Source organism: Gossypium hirsutum, chromosome A04, assembly GCF_007990345.1.
Source record: "Gossypium hirsutum isolate 1008001.06 chromosome A04, Gossypium_hirsutum_v2.1, whole genome shotgun sequence".
Taxonomy (NCBI): Eukaryota; Viridiplantae; Streptophyta; class Magnoliopsida; order Malvales; family Malvaceae; genus Gossypium; species Gossypium hirsutum.
This window is the reverse complement of record NC_053427.1, coordinates 86,667,041-86,693,877: the sequence shown is the minus strand read 5'-3', so window position 1 is coordinate 86,693,877 and position 26,837 is coordinate 86,667,041. Positions and strand designations below refer to the sequence as shown.

Here is a 26,837-nt window from a genome sequence, read left to right as displayed (position 1 = left end):
AGAGTCTCCATCATTTATGGTTCATTGAAATACACATGGAAACAAACTTTTCAAAGATGCTACAAACTTGCCTCTGCCCTTAATCAAATGAATGTCTCCAATGGCGATATTGTAAGCTCTAGTTTCAAGTTTTTCTTTTACTTTTTCCAACATTTTTTTGTTAATTTATATATAAAATTCTTGTATTAGTCTTTCCATGAGGGACTAAATCCAAAAAAATACATAGTAAAAGGACCTATCACAAAATTTTACTTTTTTTAAACAGGTTGCAGCATTGGGTCCGAACATCGAGAAAGGATTGTATGAAACAGTGACGCCATGTCATCTGTATTCTTTTTCAATAGTTTTATGAGTATTCTTATCCTAAATTTCAAGATTTTATTCTGAATTTTAGTATTTTAATTTGGATTTAATTTTTTTCAGGATAAAATCTTGAAATTCAGTATAAAATACTGATGTGGCATAAACTATTGGAAAGGGGTACAGATGACGTAGCGTCACTATTTCATACAATCCTTTTTCCCGAACATCCGAGAGATATACGAGCTTCACTTTGCTGTTCCAATGGCGGGCGCTGTCTTTTCGCCATTGAACATACACCAGGATTCAACTGCATTAGCTGCACAATACAAACTAATTGAAGCTAAAGTCATATTCATCGATAATCAGTTCCTCAATCTCGTCATTGAAGCCTTCGAGATCCTCGTCAAAACATGCACCGATTTCGAGTTTCCTCTTGTCGTTTTAATGTTAGAGACTGATCCATATGCTAAAACAGCCGCCGATGATAATCAGTTTTTGGGTTACAAAACTTATGATTCGCTTCTCAACGTGGAAAACAATTCTGGGTTTGAGATTTTAAGGCCACAGGGTGAATTTGATCCGATTTCCATTGTGTTTACTTCAGGCACGACGGGGGAACCAAAAGCGGTGGTTCATAGTCATAGAGGAGCTTACTTAGCAACCGAAATGAAAGCCATGCCGATTTATTTATGGACAGTCCCGATGTACCACTGTAATGGGTGGTGTTTCACTTGGTCAACCGCCTCACTCGGTGGCACTAACATTTGCCTTAGAACATACGACGCCAAGTTCATATTCGACGCCATTGTTGAATACAACGTCACCAACCTCGGTGGTGCAACGCCCGTTCTTAGCTTAATCGCTAATGCGAACCAGAACCCACTTCCATTCAAGGTTAATATAATGACCGGCGGTGCTCCACCACTGCCACAGGTGGTTTTAAAGATCGAAGAGCTTGGGTTAATTCTTACTCACTCGTATGGGATGTCGGAAATGTTAGGACCTGGAACTGTGTATCCATGGCGGCCTGAATATGGCTCTTTGTCCCTTCAACAACAAGCCAAAACCAAAGCTCTTCATGGTTTGAACCATATGTTAATGGAAGCTGTTGATGTTAAAGATCCGGTGACAATGGAAAGTGTTTCCTTTGATGGCTCACTTTAGGTGAAGTGATGTTTAGAGGCAACACCGTGACGAAAGGGTATTATAAGGACCCAGAGAAGACCGAAGCGGCGTTCATGGGTGGTTGGTTTCATACCGGCGATATTGCTGTGAGACATCCCGATGGGAACATTGAAGTTAAAGGATCGGAAACTTGATTTGATTGTTTCTGGGGGGAAGAAGATAAGTACGGTGGATGTCGAGGCGGTGCTGTTTAGCCATCCGGCAGTTTTCGACTATGGCCCTTGTTTGAAGGATGAAATGCATGCATGCATGGATAAAATTAGTCAATGTCTTTTATCTATATCAAGCTTAATTATCAGCAAATTAGGAAGAATAAAATAAATAAATAACTTTATTATGTTTTAATAAAAACAAGTCTTGTTATTAGTCATAGTATTTTATAAATCCATAATTAGATTAAAAACAACATTTAAAATAATTTTATATTAATATATATATTCTATAATTAAATTTAAATATTAAGTTGAATTGGATTTTTTTTAATTTATCCAAGGTTGAAGTCCTTGTAATAGGAGTCGGATTGCATTTTGCCTCCTTTACTTAAAAAATGGACAAATTAATCCCCGTATGTTAGATCAAAGAGTAAATTGATCATTCTATTAAAATTTCATCTATTTCTATTATTTGAAATTAGTACTTGTATATCAGCATAAGATACATATGGCATCGTATTTGGTTATTCCGTCAATTACGATGGTTTTAATAGTACAAATGGATGAAATTTTTAATAAAAAAGACCTATTTGATCTTTGATTTAACTTACAGCGACTAATTTGTCCATTTTTGAATAAATGGGCAAAATATAATCTAACTCCTAATGTCACGAGGCTATATCTTTCGTCTCGCAATCTATGCGGCCTTAGGCGATCCGTTCGTCCAAACTCGCCTAAGTTAGCCAGCCAAAAGAAGCTATAAATGAACAATAGAAAGAGCGCACACAAAGTGTTTGAGTAAATGCTCTCAATATTCTCTTATTCACAAAGAATAATGAAACAATGAATGGAGCGAGTATAAATGAGGGGGAGTCTCTCTATTTATAGTTGAGCTCCTCCAAAACAGACGGTCAAGATACATTTACATCGACGGACAAGATTAACCATATCCCTTGATTTTAGGGATTTACAAGATATGTCATATCAAATTTAATCTAATCTTTACAATATATTATTCCCTCAATCTTCTAAGATTAGTTACCAAATTAGCCTAAGTTGCCATATCTTCATTATTGTGCCAACCAAGCTCCAATCTGACAAGCTTCTTAAATAACTTCCTGAATCGGGCCAGTTCTTGTGGGCCAAATGATCCTAAACTATACAATAGACCTCCATCGGATGTATTTGGTGCGATGGTCACAGGCTTTGAACTGTTTCCCATGACATTAGTACAAGGACTTTCTTTATATTTTACCTATCATCACCCTTTGCAATAGGCATCATTAGAAGGGATCCATGTTAAGCTCTATCTCCATTATGGGACTAAAGGACTTCAAGACATATACTAAAACTCTACCCAATCTTTCATAGAGCTCTCCAAACTCGTAAAAATCTCACTAGTGGTTTTCAATACCATTACAGTGTGAATCATTTGTAATCTCCACCAATTCCTATATCAGTAAGAAGTGCTTATGAGTTAGATTGGGTTGAGTTTGAATTAGATTTATATAGACATTAAAATCATACAAATTTAGTTTAGTTTAACATGACTTGAAATATGAATCTTAAGTTTTACTTAAATCCGATAATATTTGTAAATATTTAACTTAAGCTTCCTTGTATTATTTTTTCCTAATAGTTGTATTTAATTTTATATAATTTTCATTTATTGAATTTTCAAATTTATATAACTTAATATATTTGTTAATATTACTACCACGTAAAACATCTAAGTTGACATTTAAAATCTATTTGGACTGCCACGTAAGACCGTTATTAGGGAGGTAATAGAACTTATCGATAGAATGAAATGTAATATGAGACAAAACAAAAGTGACTATTTTTTTGTTTACCCTATAAAGTATGATAAAAATGAGTCGGGTAAGGCTGAGCTTGAGCCTTGAATGTTCAAGCTCAAACCCGACCCATATTTTCAAGGGGAAACATAAGTTAAAATTTTAAAGACAACATTATTAAAAAAGACAATCACAAATCTTAAATATAGATCGTAAAATAAACATTGCAACCCATGAATTTCTAAATAATATTTTATTTTATAACTCATTAACTTTATATTTTATTCTATAAATATTTTGATCGTTCAATTCAAAGTTTGACTCAAATTTTGCATTTACCAACTTTTTTTTTTCAATATAATATTTTACTTCAGATCTTTTCAACTTTTCCCTAATAATTACAAAAAGAAGAGAAAACGCCGGAAGTTCCAGCTTTGTTATAGCATGATAATTGAGATCCCATTTTCAAGGAGATTTTATTCTTTTTAAAAAAATTAAGAAGATAATATATTTGATTATGGCCAGCCATGAGTCAAATTATTTTTGAAATATTTTTTCATTATAAAATTTAAAAATGGACAATTATTGAATATTGACAGGAGAAATACGTCAACAATAATCTTTTTAAAATAATTTTCATATCAATTTTATAGTATTTTATATAAAAAAATTAACCATTATTTATTAAATCTATTTAGATTATTACAAATCCTTGACAGCTAATACATTTATTTTATTATAAATTTAAACCAAGTCAAAGCAACTGCTTATATTATTCTCAAAAAAAATTGTGTATACCATAAATTAAACTTAGTCACATCAATCGGGACGAGTCATGTATAGATCTAAGTATTATATATATATATAAAAATATAATTAAAGATTGATTAAAAAAAATTATGAGGTCAGTTAGATTATTATTTGTCTTTTTATAGCTTATTTTGTTAAGAAACTTATGAGCTTGATTAAAAAAAGGGTAAACTATTAAAATAATCACTTTTGTTTATCTCATGTTACGTTTTAGTCACTTACATTATCACGTTGTAACATTTTAGTCACTTAGCCGTTAATTTTCATTAATGGTGTAACGATAACCTGACATGACACGTTAAATCATCATTTCAAACTGAAATTTTAGATTAAATTCTACAATTGGTCCCTATATTTTTTTTCGTTTTGAGCAATTTATTTATTTTTATTTTATATTCTTTTAACTGTCCTTTTTTTTCTTTATTTTTCATTCTCTTCTACTTTTCCCTCTATTTTTCACTCTTCTTCATTTCCTTTAACGTGCATTGGTGCTTTGCATATATGGTACAACGATCAACTGTGCAAAGATATGGCATGGAAACCAAGGAGAAAGAAAGGGTTTTTTGCAGAACTTTTTGAACCTTATGGCCCCATGGATTATGTCTCTAATTAAACTGGTTCTTACCTTGCATTGTACACAATCCAAATTCATCATCTTTATGGTGTGGTTTGTCCCTTATTTTCAATAAATGGGTTTCGGTTTAGCTACAAGATACTCAAACCATGTATGAAGGAAGCACAATGTAAGAATGATGGGGTCTCTTATTGTGTGTAATAATAAGAAAAAGAAATATCAATACAATTTATTTTGCATAATATCTTATACATTTTAGCTTGGAAATACTTAGTTGGACAGATAAAGTCGGCAAAATGTTCATATTTTGTATTTTCATATCGTATCCAAAATTATCCAGTTTAAAAGACTAGCTTTTTTCCATTTATGCATCAGCAAAAGCAGAACAAAAGCAGTTCAAACAATGACAACCTTAGAACATTGGTTTCTATGAACATACACTAAACTCACCTCTCTCCAAGTCACTGTGAAGGAACCACCAAGGCCCAGTTTTTGATAGTATTCTGTGAAAACAAACAAATAAACAAAGATGCATAAATATTAAAGAATACACTGGTACAAAAATTTGAATTTGGCAATGCTCCTTAAGTCTTTGGATTTGAGCTTGGAGAAATGAACATAACTCAAGACATACAAATTTGTGTTTCAAAATTTTACCTAACAAATCCTGCTGTCATTCGCAGAGCCATAAAGAGGGTTAGGCCCAACCAAACCCCTTGAAGACCGAGAACTTTTGGAGCAAAGAGCAAAAATGCAGAAGAGACGGCACTCAATAACATCTGGAGATTACATAAAGTATATGTTACAAGAGGCAACATGTTCAGTTTTATATCTAAAATTAAGGACACAAAAATTTCCAATAGGCATCTTACCATAGAACAAGCTGCATAAGGGAAGTCCGAGACACCATAATGAAGACCATCAAATATAAATGCTAAAGCATTTATAGGTTGACTAGCACTAACGAACTATGATAAGTTTTAGAAGAAACCGTTATAATTATCCAAGGACACCATAAACGTAGAAGCAAAAGAAAGGGAGGAGCTTACTGGATGTTGGTTTGAATACTTACCAGCACTCCAGTTTTAACAATTCCCAGAACCTCATCATCTTGGGTAAACAAGGGGACTAAATAACCAAAGGATACACCTAGGATTGCAGCCAACAAAACACCTGTGACAAACCCTATCTGTAAAGCCATGAGCATCAAGTTAGTCACCACTATATCAAAAGCCAGATATCAATATAATGATAGGTGATGACAATTTTAGGAACATCCAGTAATGCTTGCCTTCAACACAAAGTTTGCAATTTCCTTCACAGTCTTTAGTTCGCCTTCAGATAGGTAACTTGCAATCATTGCCTAAAAACAAAGAATGTTAGAAAGAAGGGCAGCCTTATTCCTCATGATTCTAGGCCAGCTTAGAATGTCTTCACATGCAAAATAACGATTTACAGTCTTTATGAGCTCGTGTTTGTAACTATTACCAAGGAGCTGAATTTTAGGGGATCTTGTTTGCCATCTATTTATGCTCTCTCTCTCTGATCTCAATGATTGTTTTGGTTAAATTATAATAACTTAAAAAGAGACTCCAAGGAGAATTATGTACCTGAGCAGATGTTGCAAGTGCATCTGTTAGAAGAGATACAGCCAGCCATACTTGCATGCATATCTGATGCGCAGCCATAGGCACTGAACCTTGACGAGCAGCCATAGAAGTCCCCAGTGTCATTGTTATTAGCACTGAAAGAGTTCGTCCAATAAGAAAGCCACCTGTAAAAACCATTTTTTGTAAGAAAAAATGTCATAAAAATCTATATCCATCCAAGAACATAAATGTCTAGACATCAGAACAAGAGAAAGGATTATAAAATGGAAGGCTAAATCCATAATAACGAAATTGTTCTCCACATAACACAACCTTTTTTCTCGAAGCTAGTAAAAAAAATTACCAGATTTTATGTAGCTACCAAATTGCAATGCCCCCATCTTTGGGGGCAGTAATACAACTTTGTTGTTTAAATACCTGATCATCAGAAAGGCAACAATGTACCTGGTACAAGAAAATGTTGTAGTGTAATTTCCATGGAAACAAATCATTTAAGGGAAGGAAATTAATTCCTGAAGCAGACATGCTTACTGAGATAAAACAGTGGAGAGAGCTGCCCCCGTCACACCCATTCGAAGGCCATACATAAATAAGGGGAAAAACAATATGGATGATAAATTACCAACACCTGCATTTGAAACAACCACATTAATTAGTCAATTAAAGAAGAGAGATATTGAAAAAGTGAACCTAACACATTAACCATTAATTACTGGAAAACAGAAGTAACAAAGAACTTCTATGTGCTTTATAGATATCAAACTCCGCCCTTCTTTTATACCACTAATAGTGCTTCAATCTCCACAGTAAGCTGATACCTTTTTTATTGCCGCGGGGGTTGGGGGGGGGGAGCAAGCAATTCCAAGATGCACGTTCAAGATTGGGCCAACCAGAATAGTTAAATACACAAGAGACATAGACCGTAACCAGTTTAAAATGATATAGACCAGAAGTGGCTTTATTCCGAGGGATAAAAGTGTAGTTGCAAATGAATGCATGTTAGGTTCTGATCTACTCCTTCCAACAACACTCAGAGAATGAAAAAAGAACCAAAAAAAGAAGAAATGGGCTAATTTCAAAAACTATTACACCTATAGTTTTGCATCCTCGCGTCAGGTTTGTAGATCATCACTTAAAATGTAAATGAATTTTACACACTTAAATGTTACTGACTATTGAAGGTCTATGCAGCAGCCTGCTATCAAAATTTCATTCTGCAGCTAAATGGTAAACAAAGTTTGTACACATAAATTACAATCCATGCATTCTATGGTATCCATTCAACAAAATGTGGACACAAACATAGCTCATTCCATGCACCGCCCTTCAATGTCAAACAAAATACTTACCTAAGCAAAAAACAGGAGTCTGTGTATCTTTGAACCCACGGAAAATTCCTTGAAGAGCCAAAGAGACTACCACAGCAGGAGCCCCAAGAGCTCTAAGTGAAAGAAAATGTTTTGCCGGAACATGCATATCTGATGTCTGTTAAGAGGAGGAAAACCAGAAAAGAAGCTTCCACATCAATAACTAGCAGTATTTCAACAAAGAAGGATCAGGAGAAGGATGACTAAAAGATAAAGCAAAATAAATTTAAAATAAACCTAAACTTACTGAGGGTACTCCCATCAACTTAAGAAATAATCCAGAGCCAAGAGACAATGCCAATGCCTCAAAGATTCCAATCAAAATTGCTAGAAGTAAAGCAGTAGACACTGAGGATAATTGCTTTCTTTCAGCTACCCTATCGGGAATCTTACCATTAGTACTCCCTAGAAAATGAGAATTCAAATAGTCAAAGATCAAGTCAAAATTTTCAATCATCTACATAAGTCTGGTACCATAAACTAGAGACAAGATTAACCAAAACCAGCATGCGACACCTATCACCAAAAATTCACCTGCTGACAAATTTTCAATTGCATTCCTTGAGATGTCTTCAGCAACAAAGGAAGTTGCAACGCTAAAGAGAGGAATATTGAACAACTTCGATACTACATTAAATATTGATACGGAAACACCTGCAGAAGCCAATGCCACAGAACCTGCGCCAACAACAGAACAAATATCGCAATAAATATATAAACTGTTGATTTCAAAATTTTGAAGCCTGAAATTTTGTACTTTAGAAGCAGGTTCTATCAATTTTCAAAATTCCAATTACTTGAAACCACATTAAATCAGCATAAGCATACAAATTTATTTATTTGGAAATTGGAATTTGGTAACAAAATTAATTTTTGACGGAGCAGTGTGTGCAATTTGCAGCACAGATAAGAGTAATACACCCGTGGTTATAGAGAACCTTATCCTTCAGAGAACTGTAACTGTATTAAAAGATTAACAAAGAAATCACAACAAAAGAAACTCCAACTAAATTTTTAGTCTATTACCAAAGAACGAACATTGTTAGCATCAAATAATCAAACAAAGGAAAATATAATTATTTTAGCAAGTAAAGCAATGGAACAAACTAAAATTAAAATTAGCTCATACTCAATCTTCCAATGTATGCCGTCTCCATCAGTTGTGCAAAGGGATCAATAGCTTGTCCAGCAATCGCAGGCACAGAAAGCATAATAAGTTCCCTCTTGACATCCACAGACTTCACTTTCACCTCACTGCATATGGAAATTTTAAAGTTCATATTAGCACATAACAATTGGTAAAATGGAAGCCCAATTGTAAATAACGAGGCAGAGAATGAAGCAGTTACTGAGCATCGTGGTATTCAAACTATTTTTTAATTTAATAATATGACATAATGAATGATACATTATCTTACAAAGTCAACTACGTCTTTTCAACTATTGCTTAAAGTTCTATTTTACCATTCTGCTATAGAGGGAAGAAAACATTGTATTACAGAAATCAATCACTCCAATTTTCATAGTTATTACACAAACCAACCCACATCAAAACTACAAACCATCTAAAGGAAGAACAGGTATACATATAAGTCTGTATGTATATAGATAGATATCATACAACTTTAATAACAAATAACTATGAAATAAGTAAACAATAGGTCATAAAAATCTTACCGGACATTAACATTTTCAGTTGAACTTGAGCTTAACAGGGCAGCATCATCTTTTTCATTCAACGTGAGTGTCTCCTTGACATCTTCCACACCGAAATCAGAGCTTAACTGATTTCGAAACACCGGAAAACGGGGATTCCTATGTGCCACTAATGGTGACAACAATGAATTCCTATGTGCTGCAGATAGGTGGCAGCTTCGCACACCATCTATGTAGCCTAATTCCTTCCTAAATTTACATATTTCAGATTGGTTTAATAAAGAATTAGAACCCGTTGACCTATTTATCTTGTTCCATTCCCTCTTTCTATTTGTCAATCCACTAGAAATTGTAGGAACTTTCAAACTTGTCAGTGCCATTGCCCAGAATTATCAGTTTTAGAGCCTATCCAACCTGAAAATTACATTGAAAAAATTAGATAATTATTTCAAAACAAAATTTCAGCTAAGCAACATAAGAGTAAGTTACAAAAACAATCAAATTTGATGAAATAACACAAACATATAAAATTATCAAGAATTAAACAAAATTTAAAGGAATTTCTCGTTCTTTTTCTTTTTAACTTCAAATGGCCAAACTAAAAAAAAATGAAGCGAAACAGAGGAAACCGCGAAAAACAACAGAATTTTACAATATATTTTCGTCATGCAATTACGAAAAATCAAGCTTCTTTACTAAGACAACAGACATCTGCCTAGAGATATTTTCTGTTTGGTTCTCGAGAAAACGGAGGCAAACTAGTAATTACGTAAGAAAAAAAATTACCTTTCTTGAAGAACTGAATGAGTACTGAGTAGCGAATTGAGAAAGTTAAGGTTTTTTGTTTCTAAGTTGTTAAAACCAAAGGAGAAAAAACAAAAACAAAAACAAAAATAAAAAAAATAAAGCGGTTTACCGTATCATCGCCATTGATAAACTACGGAAAGGTAGTTTCAAAGTTTCAACAAAAATCAAAGAGTAATTAATTAACACTTGGGAACTTGAAACTGTGAGGCCGAATCCGATACCCCGTACTATGGGCGTGGATTTTAATCTATGGACTATTGGGCTTTCTTGGCCCATAATATTTGCACCCTCTAGCCTACAACTAGGGTGGTTAAACTTTGGTTAAAAAAAATATTTTCAGAATTGGACCGGTGATCGAACTGGCAAGACTATTGATTTATCAGTTTGATCGGTTCGATTAGTTTAATCGATTTGATTAAAATTTCAAAACAATAAAAAATGGTTCAACCGATTTTTTAGCCGATTTAATCGGTCTGCATCGATTCCTTATCCAATTGATTCAATATCATTTTTCGAACCGGTGCGAACCGATTCAAATATCATTAATTAAAACCAATGTTTTAAAAACTGGATTGACGATTTAAACCAACCAAACTATTGATTTTTTATTCAATTAATTCAATCATCGGTCCAATAATAATTGAAAAATTAATTGAAAATTAAAAATTTATATATCGATCCAACTTATTGAACTATAGATTTTTTTTCTTAGTTCACAGCTTCAAGCAACCCACTCAAAGATCAATTCTATCTCTTTGTTCACACCGATATGCCAACTGATTCCCAATCAAACCAATTTAATCGGCCAGACCAATTCAATTCCAACAATATTGATTAAGATCGAATTTCTCAATTAAACAACCCTACTTAGAAATGTCCAAGGATAACTCCACCATAGTTCTCAAACTACGGTTCAAATACTAAATTGATCCAAAAACTTTAAATTGAGTCCTCAAAGTCAAAGTATCAATATTGTAATTTATTCAAATGTTGGTGGAATGATAAATGACTTGTGTTTAAATCTTCAGTTGACATCAATTCTAGAATTAATTCATGAACAATTTTACTCTCACCCTTATAAAAAATATGAATGTATCATTATTACCCTCTTAAATTTTAATGATATTGTATTTTTCATAACTCCTAAGACTAGAACTTTTTAAAATTTGAGTTTTGTACTATAGCTTTGAAAATGTCCAATGCAATTAACTTCATTCTATTTCTTATATGTTAATTTCTTTTCTATTTTTTTTAAGAAACAATTACATTTTATTTTGAAAATTTTTTAGATATTGCATGAGAGTTCTCCCTCTATTAAAAATTAAAATCATCTGTTAAATTCTTAATTCGATTGGCATGAGTATTATTGCTAATACAGAAAGTGAGTTTGAGTGCATTGAAACGTATTACCCTTCTATTTATAGATTGGGAACCAGAACCTATAATAAAATTATTCAAAAAAATTATCATGTTATTTATTTGAGCAATTTTTTTTGTTTTATAATCAATATTATATATACAAATTTTAAATCTATCAATAATTTATATTATACAAATTTTAACATTAATGAAATTGTAATAAGAGAGGTATAAGGTCAACTTTTTAGTGTTGAGTTATGCAAAGCTATCATTACCTAAAACATTACTCAAAATTTTATAATAAAATCACACAAATTATTACAATATTAGTAATGTTTAATGCAGTTATACAAAACATTATCTAATTGAAATTATTTTCCATAAAAAATTCCAATAAAAAAATAAAAAAGAGAATTAATTATCCCAAAAAGGAAATCATCAAAATCTAATAATGACACTATTCAAATATAAGTATCAGTTTGTCATATTATTAGTTATAGTGCTCATACAATAACATCAAAACAGCAAAATTTTTAGTAACTTTGATAAATCAATCATCGATTTAACTGTGCCATTGAAAATTTTAAAAAACAAAAAATAGCCACAACAACAATACCAAGGACCAACCAGATATTTAAAAACAAAAGATCAGAAGCTATCCTTACATGAACTGAACAAAATGTACATTGGTGCCATCATTTTTCTTCCAGTTCTAGTCCCCGAAGAACAGATTCGGCAAAACTTTGTTGTCTGCAAAGTGCAAAAATGAACTCATTTAGACTACTATTTGTGGTTCACAAACCCGAAACAATTTGGTTTGACCAAAAAGGTCAACAACCTGAACTCAAACTAATAGGAACCTGAAATAACCCAAACAGGTAGCTTGTAATGATCCAAACTTGAAGTGTCTAGAACTCGCGATACCTTTGCTCAATAAAACTGAATGATTGAATGCAAAATGACCTGAACCCGAAATGGCTTGAAACCAAAGCAACCCAAACTTGAAATGACAAGAAACTGAAAATGACCCTAGCCCAAAACTGACCTGAACCGAAATGACTTCAAAATTTTAAAACATGGATTGACCCAATTGATCAGACCAAAAACTAACCCTATAGTCAACTAATGACTAATTTCCCTACGTTCATCAATTGAGGGCAACCACAGATCAACAATATTTCAATTTGATCTTACAATACACGAAATTTAAGCAAAAATGATGTCCTAGCTTGAATAAGTCAGGACTAGAAGATCCTGTCACAAGGGAGGTTACCAGGGACAAGGGACCGAGCTGCAAGAATTCGGATAAAATATATAGGTGGTGATTTGTTAAAGTGTTGGATAAATAAGCTACTGAGACTGAGCTCACGGTTGCAGTTATCATTTAAGGAGTCAAAAGATACCGGATGCTATGACAACCGGAAAAACAGGATGAATTAGAAGAGGTTTGTTCTTACTTTCGCTCTCTATGCTTAGGGCTCGGGCGAGAATACTTCAAATATCCGTCCCATGGAACCTTTTTAAGACCTGCTCGAACAGAGATTATGTCTCTGATCCTGTATAGAAAATATCAACTGAATCAAAGCTATTGCTTCTCTAAGGAAGGCTTAAAAAGCATTAACTGAAGACCTTAATTACCGGTTTCAAAAATAAAGGATAGTACTTACCTCTCTGCAAACTCGATGGGTGTTTCTCCAGGCCTTAGATTTTGGGGCTCTAGGTACCAAACATCGCAAACAACAGCCCAGGATGTCATTAGCTGCAATAAATGCATTGTAAAGGACTGCCTGTGGGAAATGGAACTTTGGTAAGACATCACGGGTATCAAAAACCACAAAATAAAGCATCAATAATGATAAAATATACAAGACACTGGAAGACTCAGGGAGAGATAACTTACTTCCGGCTATTCCAAAAGGCATCAACAAAAATTTTATTGTACTTTATTGCAATCGGGCAAACAGTGCAACCAAGTTCGAATGCACCCTAACCAGGAAGTTAAAAAAAGTGAGAAGTATAAGAAAGAAACAACTTAAGCAGTTCTCCCGAAACTCTTAACAGCTATACCTTCTTGAACATAACGCTGTATTGATTGTTTACACATGTCCCTTCGGGAAATATGAGAAGAGGGTTATTGTCAGCTCCCTGACTATGCTCCCTTAACCTGAAATTAGGAAATTTATACAATCATGAGATGGAAAACATATTGATAAAGCATTTTCCCCACTCTGATTGTACTTACTTCCTTGTTACAATTTCACGATCTTTGGCCTCTGAACGGTTAAACCAAATACACCCTACACTCTCTAAAATAGTGCTCTGTAGCAGTCCTAAATGTAGAAAGAAGTCAAATAGTTATTTCATTCATTCAATATACACAAGGTCTATAGGAACCTAATTATCACTCCTGCAATATCAAAATATACTTTTAAAGAAAGCAACAACAGTGGAGGACCGGAATTGTGTTCTTTCAACTTGAAAAGATGATAGACAACTTTTAAAGCATAACTATAAATTGTTCCACTTAAGTTATTCAACAAAACTACTGTTCATAATAGGTGTCATGAAAACTAAGAATCAAGTATATGCATTTCTCTGCCACTAACATTTGGAAAAAGTGCCTACTGTGAACAAGACCACAATTATCACGATAAAGTAAAGGTGTACTACGATATCTCTAAGAAATCTTGAAGCTCATATCAAACACGACATCAGAAAAGAGAGATATTTTCGAAAACACAAAGCTATAGCTATATATTTCACAATATGGATTTCTATATGAAAACATAAAAATGAATTCTATAATGTCAATAGTCTAATATAAACAAGTTGGTTAACAGGCTGACACTGGCGAGTTTCAAAACCTTGCATGCAACCAAATGAAACAAAAATAGTCCAAGCATTCTAAGAAAAGCATGCAATATAAGTAATCAGATAATTGAAAACCCGCTACAATATTAAAATACATAAACATCATTCTTAAGTACGTCATTTTAACTACTACTTACCAACCCATCCAGGGTGCTTCTGCATAATGACAGCAAATGCAGTCATCTGTTCTAATATGATGAAATCAATCATAGAAGTATGATTGGCCACAAACACCTGTTCAATCCATGGAAGAACTCTCAGATATATTTTAGTTTGTAGAGACAGGTGGCATAGAAGGAGTACTAAAGAACCAGAAAGAATCTTAATGAAATTAAAATAAAAATGAAAATCTTTGTGATACAAAGTGCAGAAAGAAGAGTCAGCTAAACCTGCTTGGGCCGCATGCTAGGCCGTGGTCCATGGTACTTAACAACTCCAGTCCAGGACGCAACAAAGAAGCTACAGATTAGCTCCACCAACGCCCTCTGAAAAGAAAATATGATGAACTAAGTTTAAGCATAATCATTTAGATGGAAAATGCACTAGAATATAGGTAAGGAACAAGCTTGCTAGAAAAGAATAAGAAATCCCCTAAGACAGCATGATACAATTTGCCAGTTTAGAACTTTAAACCTTTTCTTCCCTCGCAAGTATGGTATATAAACCCATACCACACACACATACACATATACCTAGACAAAGGAGAGAAAATGAGCTGCACAAACTAGAAATAAGTAAAAGTTCGCACCTCCATCTTTTTCCGCAAGTTATCGTTCCCTTTGAGAAGAAAGTGCACAGGAATGAAGCATGACAGAAATATTATCCATCCTATTGTCAAAACTAAAGCCCTGCAGATTGAACAGCATAACAGATACTCAGAAACAATGCAACCATGTCAACATACCATACACTATCTAACCTACCTCTAAAACAGACATAAGCAAAGTTCATTCAAACAAACACCGTCATGCATTAAACAATTCAATGTTACTTTTGGAAAGTAGAATGGCTAACCTCATAGGGAACAAAATCAAGTACCGAAATACCACACCACAACACCAGAGAGGAAACAGATACACATTCCAGTTCCACGGTTCCGGGGGATTCGACTTAAAACACCGTGTGAATGAATCCTGCTCGTCAAGTGCACAGCTACAATCAGTTAAATATTGAAAAACTTTCACTAGATACTTCAACTCAAGCTCAAAACTTTAGGGTAAAAAAGAACGCACCAATCGTGTTTCTTTTATAAAAAAATCAATAGATAATTCAAATTAGTATATACAAAAAATAGAACAATAAAAACATATGAACCCTCATAATCCACAGACCAGCAATATACTAACACTTCCTAGGGCTCTCACTCCAGCATCATGCCCATAAACCAGTATTATCCTCGTTAGATGCCAATTGGCTCCTCAAGGCTTTGTCAGCCCCAAGGTATACCTCCTCATGTTCAAACCCAGGACCTCCCATATATGAGTTCTTTTCGCAACACTCATACCATTTGGTCTAGCTAAAAACATCAATTTATTTCACAACCCGCCAAGCAGCAAGGTAGTACCACTTCCTAGGCCAAGTCCTATCCGTAAGCCAGTATTATCCTCTTTGTATACCTCATGAACTCTTTGCAAAACTGGGTACATTTGGTCTTATAATGGAAGGTCATGACTCATGAGTTCAAACATCGGGAGGCACATCTTCACCAACACATTTACCATTTGGTCTTATAACAAAAGGTCCTGAACTCCAACATGGGAGCCTTGACAAGCTGTTAGGCATCCAAAGTGGATAACAGCGGCTTATGGGCATGACATGGCTCAGGGTAGTGTTAGTATCTAGCGGAGGATAAACACAATAATTTATTGTGTTTTTGGTTTTTTTTTTTTTGCTAACATTAAGTTATTGGTATTTGCTTCATCAAAAATTTTCCAAAGAAAACATGCAGGAATCTTACAACGAATTAGTGATTCAGAGAAAGAGAGCTTACATCAACAATAGCACCAGCAGCTTCAGTTAAAGCGGGAGAAATATCAAGCAAATCCCGCCTAAAAAACCCATTTTCAAAATTAATCATAATCAATAAACCAATCAAATTAACTAATTTTTAAGCCAAATTGAAAAAAAAAGGAAATAAATAAGAAGGGAAATGAAAAATTACAGGCGAAGCTTGCCATGTGGTTCTTGAATGGAAGATCCAGAAGGGAGATAATCTTCGATGTTGGGTCGATCCAAATCCAATTCGGAACTCGATGATTTCAACTTCCCTTCACTACTGTTCATCCTTATTCAATGTTGGGTCCGATTTCTTTTGGCTATTAGTTGATTTTCAGCTTCCCTTCACCGTGCTTTTGGTTGTTTCCCTTTCTTTATACCAATAAATCAAAAATAGCTTTTTTGTTAAATTCTGATTTCAGACCTTGAACTTTGATAAATTTTGAGATTTAGTCTATAAACTTGAAAATTTAAAATTTAAACCGTCTTACCTTTCTGATTTTATAATTGTAGTTCAATTACTAAAATTATTAGTATTTTCATTCAAATTTGATTGATATGACTTATTGATTAGAGTTTTTATGTCGTGTGATTTATGATCGATAAAAAATTGTTAACTTTTTTATAAAAAGTATTAAAAAGGTTAATGAGTGAGTTATTATTTTTAAATTGAAAAATAAAACTATTGAATTTTTAAAATATTTTAGTATAGAAACTTTTCTAAAATATAGGAATTGATAGCAAATTTTAGGATGTGTTTAATGTTTTTCTCTCCAAAATTGTTTTATTTTGTGTTGCATGTTGAAATTTGAAGAGAAAATTTATTTGCACTTGTGCTTGAGGTAGACATTGTGATAGTTTTAAGGTATATTTGAGTTCAAGATGATACGATAGCTCTCGGAGACCGACACATTTCATCTACTGTGTCGGGACGAAACCATCACTTTAGAAGCCATTCGTATTGCAACTCAGACTCCAATCATAATGTTTATGCAGTTACGGGTTAAAGTATAACTAGGATTCCTAGTTGACGGTGGTTATGCTATCACGGGTTCAAGTTTTATGATACTAGAAGATGATGTTTTATAAACTTCATACATAAGTTTTAGACCATAAACATAAGGAAAAACAAAGAGTTTTTCCAATAAAATTAACTTGTTCTTTTTCTCCATTTCTACCAAAGTAGTATCATTAACCTTGTTGTTCAAAACTTGTGACACCATTAGAGTCAAGAGTACTTTAAAGAGGGAGTGACTATGACGATGGAGAAAAAGTTGAAATTCAAGTCGGGACGACAGAGATTGTAGTTATTAATGAGTTCTTTAATCACAACAATTGTTGCTGCGCTGAATTGTCTTTCAGCTTTTCTCCAGCAGCACAATCACTCATTCCCCTAAAAGTCCTCTTACCCCTAGCTCTGTCACAAGTTTCGGACAATGAGGCTAAGGATAATACTTTGGTGGAGATGGGCAAAAAGAATTAGTTGATTATACTGGGAAGCTCCTTTATTTTTCCCTATGATTATGGCCTCAAACTTATGTATGGGGTTTATAAAGCATCCTCATCCGGTGCCATTAAACTTGAACCCATGACCACATAACCACCACCAACTGGGGGCTCGAGATATACTTAAACCCATGATTACATAACCACCATCAATTGAGAGCTTTAGTTATACTTCAACTCGTGACCGTATAACCACTATGAACTTGGAGCCAGAGTTGCAATGCAATGAACTTCTATGGTGATCATTTGCTCCCTACACAACAGATGAAATGTGTGGTTCTCCGAGCGCCACTGCATTACCTTGAACTCAAAAACACCATAAAATTATGGGAATGTCTCCCTTAAACACAAACACAAATAAATCTTTCTCTGCAAAAATTTCATCACTAAAAAAAATAATTTAAAAAATAATTTTTTATTTTGTAAGGGATAGTGGGCGAAAGCATTGATGGAGTAGGGGGAGCAAAACCCCCTTTATATAGGTAACCAAAGGGAAAAATAAAGAAAAAAACAAATAATGTGGGAGTCCACGACCGTCTGGGATTCATTCGGTGTTTGAAAATTATCTCGGGATTTCCGGCTTGTGATATTTTTTCACAAGTTAGGGTTAGGGTTGAAAATGTAAGGGAAGAAAATGCCTATTGTGTTTGGCCCCTTAACGTGCCAGATATTGTGATTGGCCAAAAATTCAACCATGATGCATTCTTGAATTCTTAGATCAGAATATGACATCCATTCAAACTATAGTACAAAATTATAAATTTTATTACATACTTAATATTAAATTTCAAATTCTTACATAAAAATCAAATAATTCAGAAATTCAAAAACTAACCTCAGCTTCCAATCATTAGTCTATCAATAGCTGAATATCTTCAAGTTCGTTCGTTATACTCACATGACTCGCTCCATTGTTTCACCTATTCAAATAATATGTGTCGTAGGCCAATTTTGACCCAATTTTAAACCCATTTACAGCAACCCAATCCTAAAACCCAACTAAAACCCAAACAGACTCAGCCCAAATCATTAGCCCAACTACCCCCTAAACTAAAACCCAACCTAAATCAAAAAACCCAATTGCCTATTAAGTCAAACTAGGGTTTCAGAAAAGCTGAAACCCTAGCCACCTGCTCCACCGCCAAGGTCACCTCAACACCGCCCATGCCAGCCACCGAACTCCAGCAAGTTGCACCTGCAAAAATTGAAACGAAAAGGACAGAAATTAATAAAAAAAACCATGTACATGGCTATAAAAGCCAAATCGAAAATCAGTGTAAATGGGGGTGGGCAATTTTGTGATAAATACAAACACGAAATATTCAAAATAGAGATTAAAAAATCAAAAACATAGAGATTCCATACAAAAGGATCAAATCGGAGTATTAAAAGAGGTAGTTTTATTTTATTTTTTTTCCTATTTTCGATTCTGTTCTTTTCTTCCCTTTTCTTCTTTTTTTCTTGGTGGCCGGCGACGGCTAGCGGCGGCGACCAGCCAGAGTCCTCACCGGAGCATATACCTGCAGAGAAAAAAAAAAGAGAAAGCTGAGTTTTTTTTAAAAACAAATGAGAAAGTGATTTTTTTAAAAAAAATTTGGCCTTAAATAGACCTCCAAAACGACGTCGTTTTGGGCAGGCCTTTTAAGCACCAAAACGACGTCGTTTTGAGCCTTAACCCATGGCCGACCCGCGACCCGACCCGCTCTAACTTCAAGATCCGCGTGTTTTCATTGGAGGGGCTATTTGTGCATTTAGCCCCTCCACTTTTTTTTCTATTATGCAATTAAGTTTTTAGTTGTTTTAAATTTTGACCCGAAAGTTGTTGTGCTTTGTAATTCGGTCCCTCTACTGCTGTGCGTTTTAAGCCGAATGGATTTATTGCATCATTGGTCCCTGCACTATTTATCGGGCATGCAATTTAATCCCTTTCCCTTTATTTCTTTTTAAATTGGCCCCAAAACTTCATTTTTGTTTCGAATTTAGTCATTTTTCCAGATTTAATTTGTTTTTTTATATTATTTTTACCATTTTTATTTTTAATATTTTTATTATTATATTTACTATTATCATTATTATTATTATTAGTATATTTTTACTATTATTAGTATTTTTTTACAATTAATACTTATATATATTTGTATATACTTATAGTTGTTTTTTTAATATTATTATTATTCCTGATATATATTATGTATACACATTTAAATACTATATTATACACATATTTTTAATACCACATTATGTACATATTATTATTATATTTATTTTTACCCCTATTATATTTGTTATTAATAGTAGTATATATTTTATTATATGTGTATATATATGCTTTTATATATATAGTATTATTATATATTATTATATTTACTATTATACTTATTATTTTCACTATTGTTACTTATTATTTTATTTTAACATTATTATGTCAAACTTGGTATACATATGTCTTTTTGTACATATTATTATTTTTTGTTATATATATTATTGTTATCACTATTATTTTTATATTATTATTATATTATATTTAGTTATATTTTTTAAATGTCTCGTTTTTTACTATTATATGCATATATATTTATTATTATTATATATATTATTAATATTATTAGTACTCGTATTGATTTTCACTTAATATTTATATATATATACATGTACGTATTTATGTAGTGTATTAATAGTTTTTTTTTCATATTATTATCATTTCTAATATATATATATCGTATATGTTTTTATATATATCATGTATATATATTTTTTAAATATTATTAGTTATATATATTTTTATACTATTTTATGTATATATTTTTATATTATCCTTATTATTATTATTAATATTAATATATGTTTTATTATATATGTATATATCTTTAATATATATATGTATATATTTATGTAATATTATTAATAGGTGTTTTTAACATTATTATTTCTAATATGTATATATTATGTAAATATTTTAATACTCTATTATGTATACATTTTTTATATATATTACGTATATATATCTTTTTAATATTGTATTTTTATATATATCATGTATATATTTCGAATACTATATTATATTTTTTTTATGTATATATTTTTTAATAACTATATTATGTATGTATTTTTAACACTATATTATGTACATATTTTTAATCTACTATTCTATGTTTTATATATATATGTTCACTACTATTTCATGTTTGCATTACTACTATTATTATCATGTTTAATACCATACGCACTGCTATTGTTTATTTATTATCACATATACATTGTTAATGTTTTATATATTTGCTTTGTATATTCTTAACTTTTTATTATTATTTGCCTGTTTCGAATTTATCCTATTAGATCACATCTTATTTCAACATCGATATTAGTTTTCTTTTTATTTTTTATTTAAAAATATTTTCATTCATTTTTTTTATTTCAATAAATAAAGCATCGCACCGATTTAACATTAAGTCGTCGATTTCATCACTATGTTGGGTGAATATCAATCGGCTTGTGTTAAAAACGGAACGTCCTTCTCAAAATAAATCTAGATTGTAAAAATTCTCGTGTTTTGATCGGATCATGATTAAATGTTACAGTGAACTCGCATTTTTGAAAATTAAGACAACACATGCTTAACGAGATACCAATTTTGGGCGTCGCGAGGGTGCTAATACCTTCCTCGTGCGTAACCGACTCCCGAACCCTATTTTTTTCTCTGGCTTTTGTCTTAGACCTAAACTCGACCTTCTTTTTGTTTAAAAAATAAATTTTCTTTTAAAAAAAAAGGATTTATTAGGTGTCCGATCACACCTAGGAAACATGGTCGGTGGCGACTCCTTTTTTTAATAAAATCGAAAGTCAGTTTTCAAATTTCCAATAAATTGCCTCAACTAGCGACCAAAGCGAAATTTTTTACGTCGCTACAATATGTTATTTCAAAAATACATAAGTGGACGTTAACTCGAGGACGTAAAAATGGTAGTCGGTACCATGCCCATGAATGAAGGAGTATGCAACCATCGATTTTAATTTTTTGTAGTTCTGTCACCCGACACATGCAACACCCCTAACCCACATCCGTCGCCGGAGTAGGGTTTCAAACCATTACCAAAATTTATCGATCAATTAGAAATAAATTTCAAACATTTCATATCATATAATATTCAGGCTAGAAACCAATTAAAACAAGTCAAGACTAATTCGGAAACTCAGAAAATTTTTCAAAAAAAAATTAAAAATTTTCAAAGCTGCAGGGTTCACACGGCCAAGAGACACATCCGTGCCTTAGTCCGTGTGGACATTCGAAGTAGGGACACATGGCCGTGTACCAGTCCATGTCTACACCCGTGTAACTTTCTGGCTTGGGTCACATGGTCGAACCACACACTCGTGTGTCAGACCGTGTTCCCTTTCGAGATGGCCTCATACGCCGGTGTGCTAGCCATGTGGACTCAAAATGTACTTTGAACAACAAGTTTACCATTCTTTGCAAGCTTGGACAATAAGCAACTCAAAAATCATTCGTTTAACCAATTCAAAACACGATCAAACACATCCAAATCATATCAAACAAACATCTGCCTAACCAATGTATCCTCATAGTTACTACAATTATATCATCATTTCACATCATTAAAACATCATTCAAATCATCATTTTAAATCATGCCTAATTCAATTTATTTTGCCTATTTCATGAACACTTAAATATTAACTTAATTTCACATGTTTATATATACACCAAACTAACATTATATTTATAACCTCATTTACAAACAATTCACAAAATAACTATTATTTAGACACCCTAGGTACATGCCAACATATTACAAAAGCATAAATATCACCGCGTTTGAGTTTGAGATCATTGTTGGATGCTAAATCGACGATCAAAATTAAGTACCTAACTTGCACGTGGAAAACAAAACCATACGCTGAGTAAAACTCAACATTATTTCTATAATCCGAATATTTAAAGACAAAAGATAATATAATATGTACAATTAAATTTTAAACACATATTACTGTTTAGTATCATAAGTATCATACACTATTATATTTTACTTGTTACATAATGTCTCAATACACATATCAAACTATATTTATTTGTATAATGACATTAGTCATTCAATACTCAATTTATGAATACATCATTTCATACCATACTCAATTATCATCATTTCATATATAATAGCTTTTCACAATTCAATCCACATATCATTTAATCAATAATATTATTCATTCCATATCAATCATAGTACCGTTTTATTTAATTACCCCTATTAACGCAACTCGGACTCGGACAGATACACGGATCCAACCACGCACACCAGTTTGGCACCCAGTGCCTCATCGAATAAATCTGAAGTAATAAATTGACATCCAGTATCTCATCGACTTGAAGTCGAAGAAATCCCTAAAATCTTCCAATTCTATGGCATGTCATCTATATCCAACTTAGCCCGATACAGTTAATAGTGTTCCAATTCACTTTTCAAATACAACCAATATCCAATACTAATTTTTCATATAGTTACATATAATCATTTCAATTCAATAATCAATACATTCAATATGAACTTATCAATCAATCAATTATCAACATATTAATTACTCACCTCAACACCTACCATATACATTAAATTGAATTATAACAATTAACAACTAAGTTTGGATTATACAAATACAAACCAAAAATTCTGAGCTATTTCTCTTCGACTTTATCTTTCCCCTTTTTAGTTGAGGATTCCGGTACAACGTTAGCTACGGAACTAAAACAATTAAAATTCATCAATACAACACAATTTAATTTCATATTGAATATTTAAATTTTTACTCAATATTTGTCTAAATTCCAATTTAGTCCCTAAACCAAGACTAACTTTTATTATTCACATTTAATTCTTTATTTTCATTAAAATTCCACTTTAGACTAAATTTAACTCCCTAATTTCACTTAAATCCCTAAATTTCAAAATTTTTACAATTTAGTCCCTATTTCTTAAATTTTACAATTTATTCTACAATTTAATCATTTTTCATTTCTAGCTTAAAAATCTATCAATTTAATCCCTAATACTGAAATTATTCAACATTAGCAACACTTAAAAACTCAATAATTTTTAAAATTTTGGCATGGGTCGGGCAGTATTTAAAATCGGGATTCTAAAAACATAAAAATTATAAGAAAAAGAGACTAAATTAACTAACTAATTAAACTTAGAAGCTTTTGAAACCCTAAAGCCCTTCGTCTCCTTCTTTTTCCCTTTTCTTTCTTTTTCTTTCTGTTTCGTTTTGCTTTGTTTCGTTTTAATTCATTCTTTTATTATTTTGTTTTATTATACATTAATATATTATTATATAATATAATATATATACTTAACACTCAAGGTTTATTTTATAATATATATAACAAATTCACAAATAATCTACCTTATGCTACCTCATAAAGAAACAATGGTATAATTGTTTCTTTAGTCCTTTTAAATTTTTCTTTAATCTATAATTCAACTTTCATCCTATATACAATTTAGTTCTTTTACCTAATTACTCTTAATTCATGCAAATTCATGCAAATTCATGCAAATTCACTTAACCAAAACCTAATTAACTACACAACTAACTTCGTAAATATTTGATTTACGGTAACAGAGTCTCGGAAATACACTTTCTGACACCCGTGGCTATTGGGTCGTTACAACACATCTCTCGATACAATGTCGCCAACACAACTAATACCCAACTAAGTCGCCCCCCTTCTTTCAAGTCAACGAGTTGTAGTAGCCACATTAAATGTACCAAATTTCAATATTTATCGGGCATTAGAAGACCCCCAATTAACCTCAAGATGAATGCTCGAGCGTATTGTTCTCTTTCGACGACACTCGCAGAGTTGTCGATATAATTGAAATTGTCTTCCAACCATTTCATCTCTATCTGAATATCACTAAACTTGTCCAACATATTGCCTAATAATTGCTCACAAATTGCGCTTCAATTGCCAACACCCACTGCCCCTATAACGAATGACTCATCCACCAGTAAATCGAGTTATAAAACTACGTCATCGAGTGTAATTATACACTCACCACACAGAAGATGAAATGTGCGTGTCTTTAGTCTCCATCTTTTCACCAAAACGCTGATAAGTTGGGGATCCAATTTAGTCCCCTAAGCATACAAGACACATGCAAGAACCTCACCTTTTGCAAATGTTGTTCAATAACACATGGCACTCTCGCAGTTAAATTGTGTATGTACATCTCTAAAATTTGATCTTCGGTCTGATTATATAAACATAAAAAAATTATAAAATTGATAATGTTAACAACTTAATAATGAACTTAATTAAAATTAAAACTTCTAATAATATTTCTTACCATTTGCGATTGGACACTGAAAATGTGTTTGTCATCCAAATGAATAAGCAAATTGCTATTATAAAAATCAAATAAATTACGAAATATAAAATTAAAACAACAAGAATATGAGAGAAATTGAATACAAAGTTGAAAGCTAAATAGTTGAGGGAATTGAGAGAATAGGATTTGAATGCAAAAAAGAGAAAATGACTTAAGTTTATATAAGAAATAAACTAACCATTTTTACCAGTTTGAAAAAATTGTACCATTGAAAAAAATTACCATTGCTGGACACCTTTTTTTATTTTTCTCTATAAAGTCGATCTATTTCTCTAAATATAAAAAAAAATTAAAAATCCAAAATATTTTTAAAATCGGGCTTTTTCTTCTAATTTACCCACAAGTTTGACCTTTTTAAATTATTATTCAAGGTCTTCCCGTAATGTAACTCTATTTATTATTTCGTACTCTACCAGTATACTATTTTAATTGGATAAATTACACAAATAGTTACTCTTTATTAAAAAAATTTCATTTTAGGCATCTAAAATAAAAAAAGTTGTAATTTAAGCACCTATTTTATATAGTTTGATCATTTTGGTCACTCTCGTTAAAACCACAAACAACAAGCTAATGTGAGTTGATGTGGCAGTTAAAAAAACCAGTATAATAATAAATTTAGCCCTAACTTTTATATATTATATTGATTTAATTTATAAATATTCTCAATTTAATCCTAAATCTAAAAACTTTAAATAAATATATAAAAATACATAAAAATACATAAATATTTTCAAAAATATATAATAATATTTTAAATTTTATATTAATATTAATATTAAATAAATTAAAAAAAAACTCCTCGTCCCTCTCCCCCACACCCTATATACTCCACTTCTCTCTCTAGTGTAGCAGCAATTCTTCAAAACTTGTTTATTTTAAAGCTCATTTGGTTTAACCAAAAGATTTTTATTGAGGGGGCAGTAGGTATCCAGAGAGAATAATATTGGTTTATGCTAATGATGCGGGCACCAAGTGGTCCAAAGAAACAGTAGTAATAGGGACAAGGGTGGGGATTTTTATTTTATTTAATATTAATATAATTAAAATCTCGTGTGTTGATTTGATGTTCAGGATATTTACCCTCCTAAATGTGACTTAGGTTTAAGCTGCGTTAATCGTATTGTTATTAGGGATTTACTCTTATCTTATAATTTACCAAAATTTTTTAAATATAATTATATTTTATTTAATATTAATATTAATATTAATAAAAAATAAATTTATTATATTTTTAAAATTATTTATTTTGATATTTTAAAAATTTATATATTTTTATTTCTTGTTAGTTCTATTTTTTAAAATTTATTATTATATTTTTTGAAAATATTTATGTATTTTTATATATTTCTTTGAATTTTTTAGAATTAAGATAAAATTGAGATCATTTATAAATTTTGGGAGTTATTTTTAAAAAAATTATGATGAAATTAATATAATATGT

General features: G+C 31.9%; 3 protein-coding genes across 5 annotated transcripts; 1 reads left to right on the top strand and 2 right to left on the bottom strand.

The window, feature by feature from the left end:
* The first annotated feature begins 564 nt into the window (after positions 1-564).
* LOC107923597 (probable acyl-activating enzyme 2) lies at positions 565-1,467 on the top strand. The gene has a single exon (XM_016853779.1). The coding sequence runs from the start codon at positions 565-567 to the stop codon at positions 1,465-1,467; it is 903 nt and encodes a 300-aa protein (XP_016709268.1).
* A 3,641-nt stretch (positions 1,468-5,108) lies between these two features.
* Positions 5,109-10,484, bottom strand: LOC107922773 (protein DETOXIFICATION 45, chloroplastic). Of its 3 annotated transcripts, XM_016852939.2 has the most exons (15): positions 10,370-10,470; positions 10,240-10,263; positions 9,475-9,867; positions 8,927-9,051; positions 8,332-8,475; positions 8,045-8,202; positions 7,780-7,915; positions 6,962-7,058; positions 6,774-6,874; positions 6,431-6,594; positions 6,112-6,183; positions 5,893-6,009; positions 5,693-5,788; positions 5,478-5,599; positions 5,109-5,323 (listed from the first exon to the last, which is right to left on the bottom strand). In XM_016852939.2, exons 3-15 carry the CDS (start codon positions 9,831-9,833, stop codon positions 5,248-5,250), a joined length of 1,767 nt encoding a protein of 588 aa, XP_016708428.2. In that variant the 5' UTR covers positions 9,834-9,867; positions 10,240-10,263; positions 10,370-10,470; the 3' UTR covers positions 5,109-5,247. The 3 variants fall into 3 exon arrangements, with proteins under 3 accessions (XP_016708428.2, XP_016708427.2, XP_040967603.1); XM_016852938.2 differs by lacking the exon at positions 10,240-10,263 and having other exon boundaries at positions 10,370-10,484; XM_041111669.1 differs by having other exon boundaries at positions 10,240-10,470.
* Positions 10,485-12,079: 1,595 nt separating this feature from the next.
* LOC107922835 (glycerol-3-phosphate acyltransferase 9) lies at positions 12,080-16,873 on the bottom strand. The gene is made up of 12 exons (XM_016853020.2): positions 16,652-16,873; positions 16,481-16,538; positions 15,505-15,623; positions 15,239-15,338; positions 14,880-14,975; positions 14,628-14,724; positions 13,862-13,949; positions 13,687-13,783; positions 13,520-13,605; positions 13,287-13,406; positions 13,077-13,175; positions 12,080-12,369 (listed from the first exon to the last, which is right to left on the bottom strand). The coding sequence occupies exons 1-12, from the start codon at positions 16,771-16,773 to the stop codon at positions 12,315-12,317; spliced, it is 1,137 nt and encodes a 378-aa protein (XP_016708509.2). The 5' UTR covers positions 16,774-16,873; the 3' UTR covers positions 12,080-12,314.
* Positions 16,874-26,837: the final 9,964 nt, after the last annotated feature.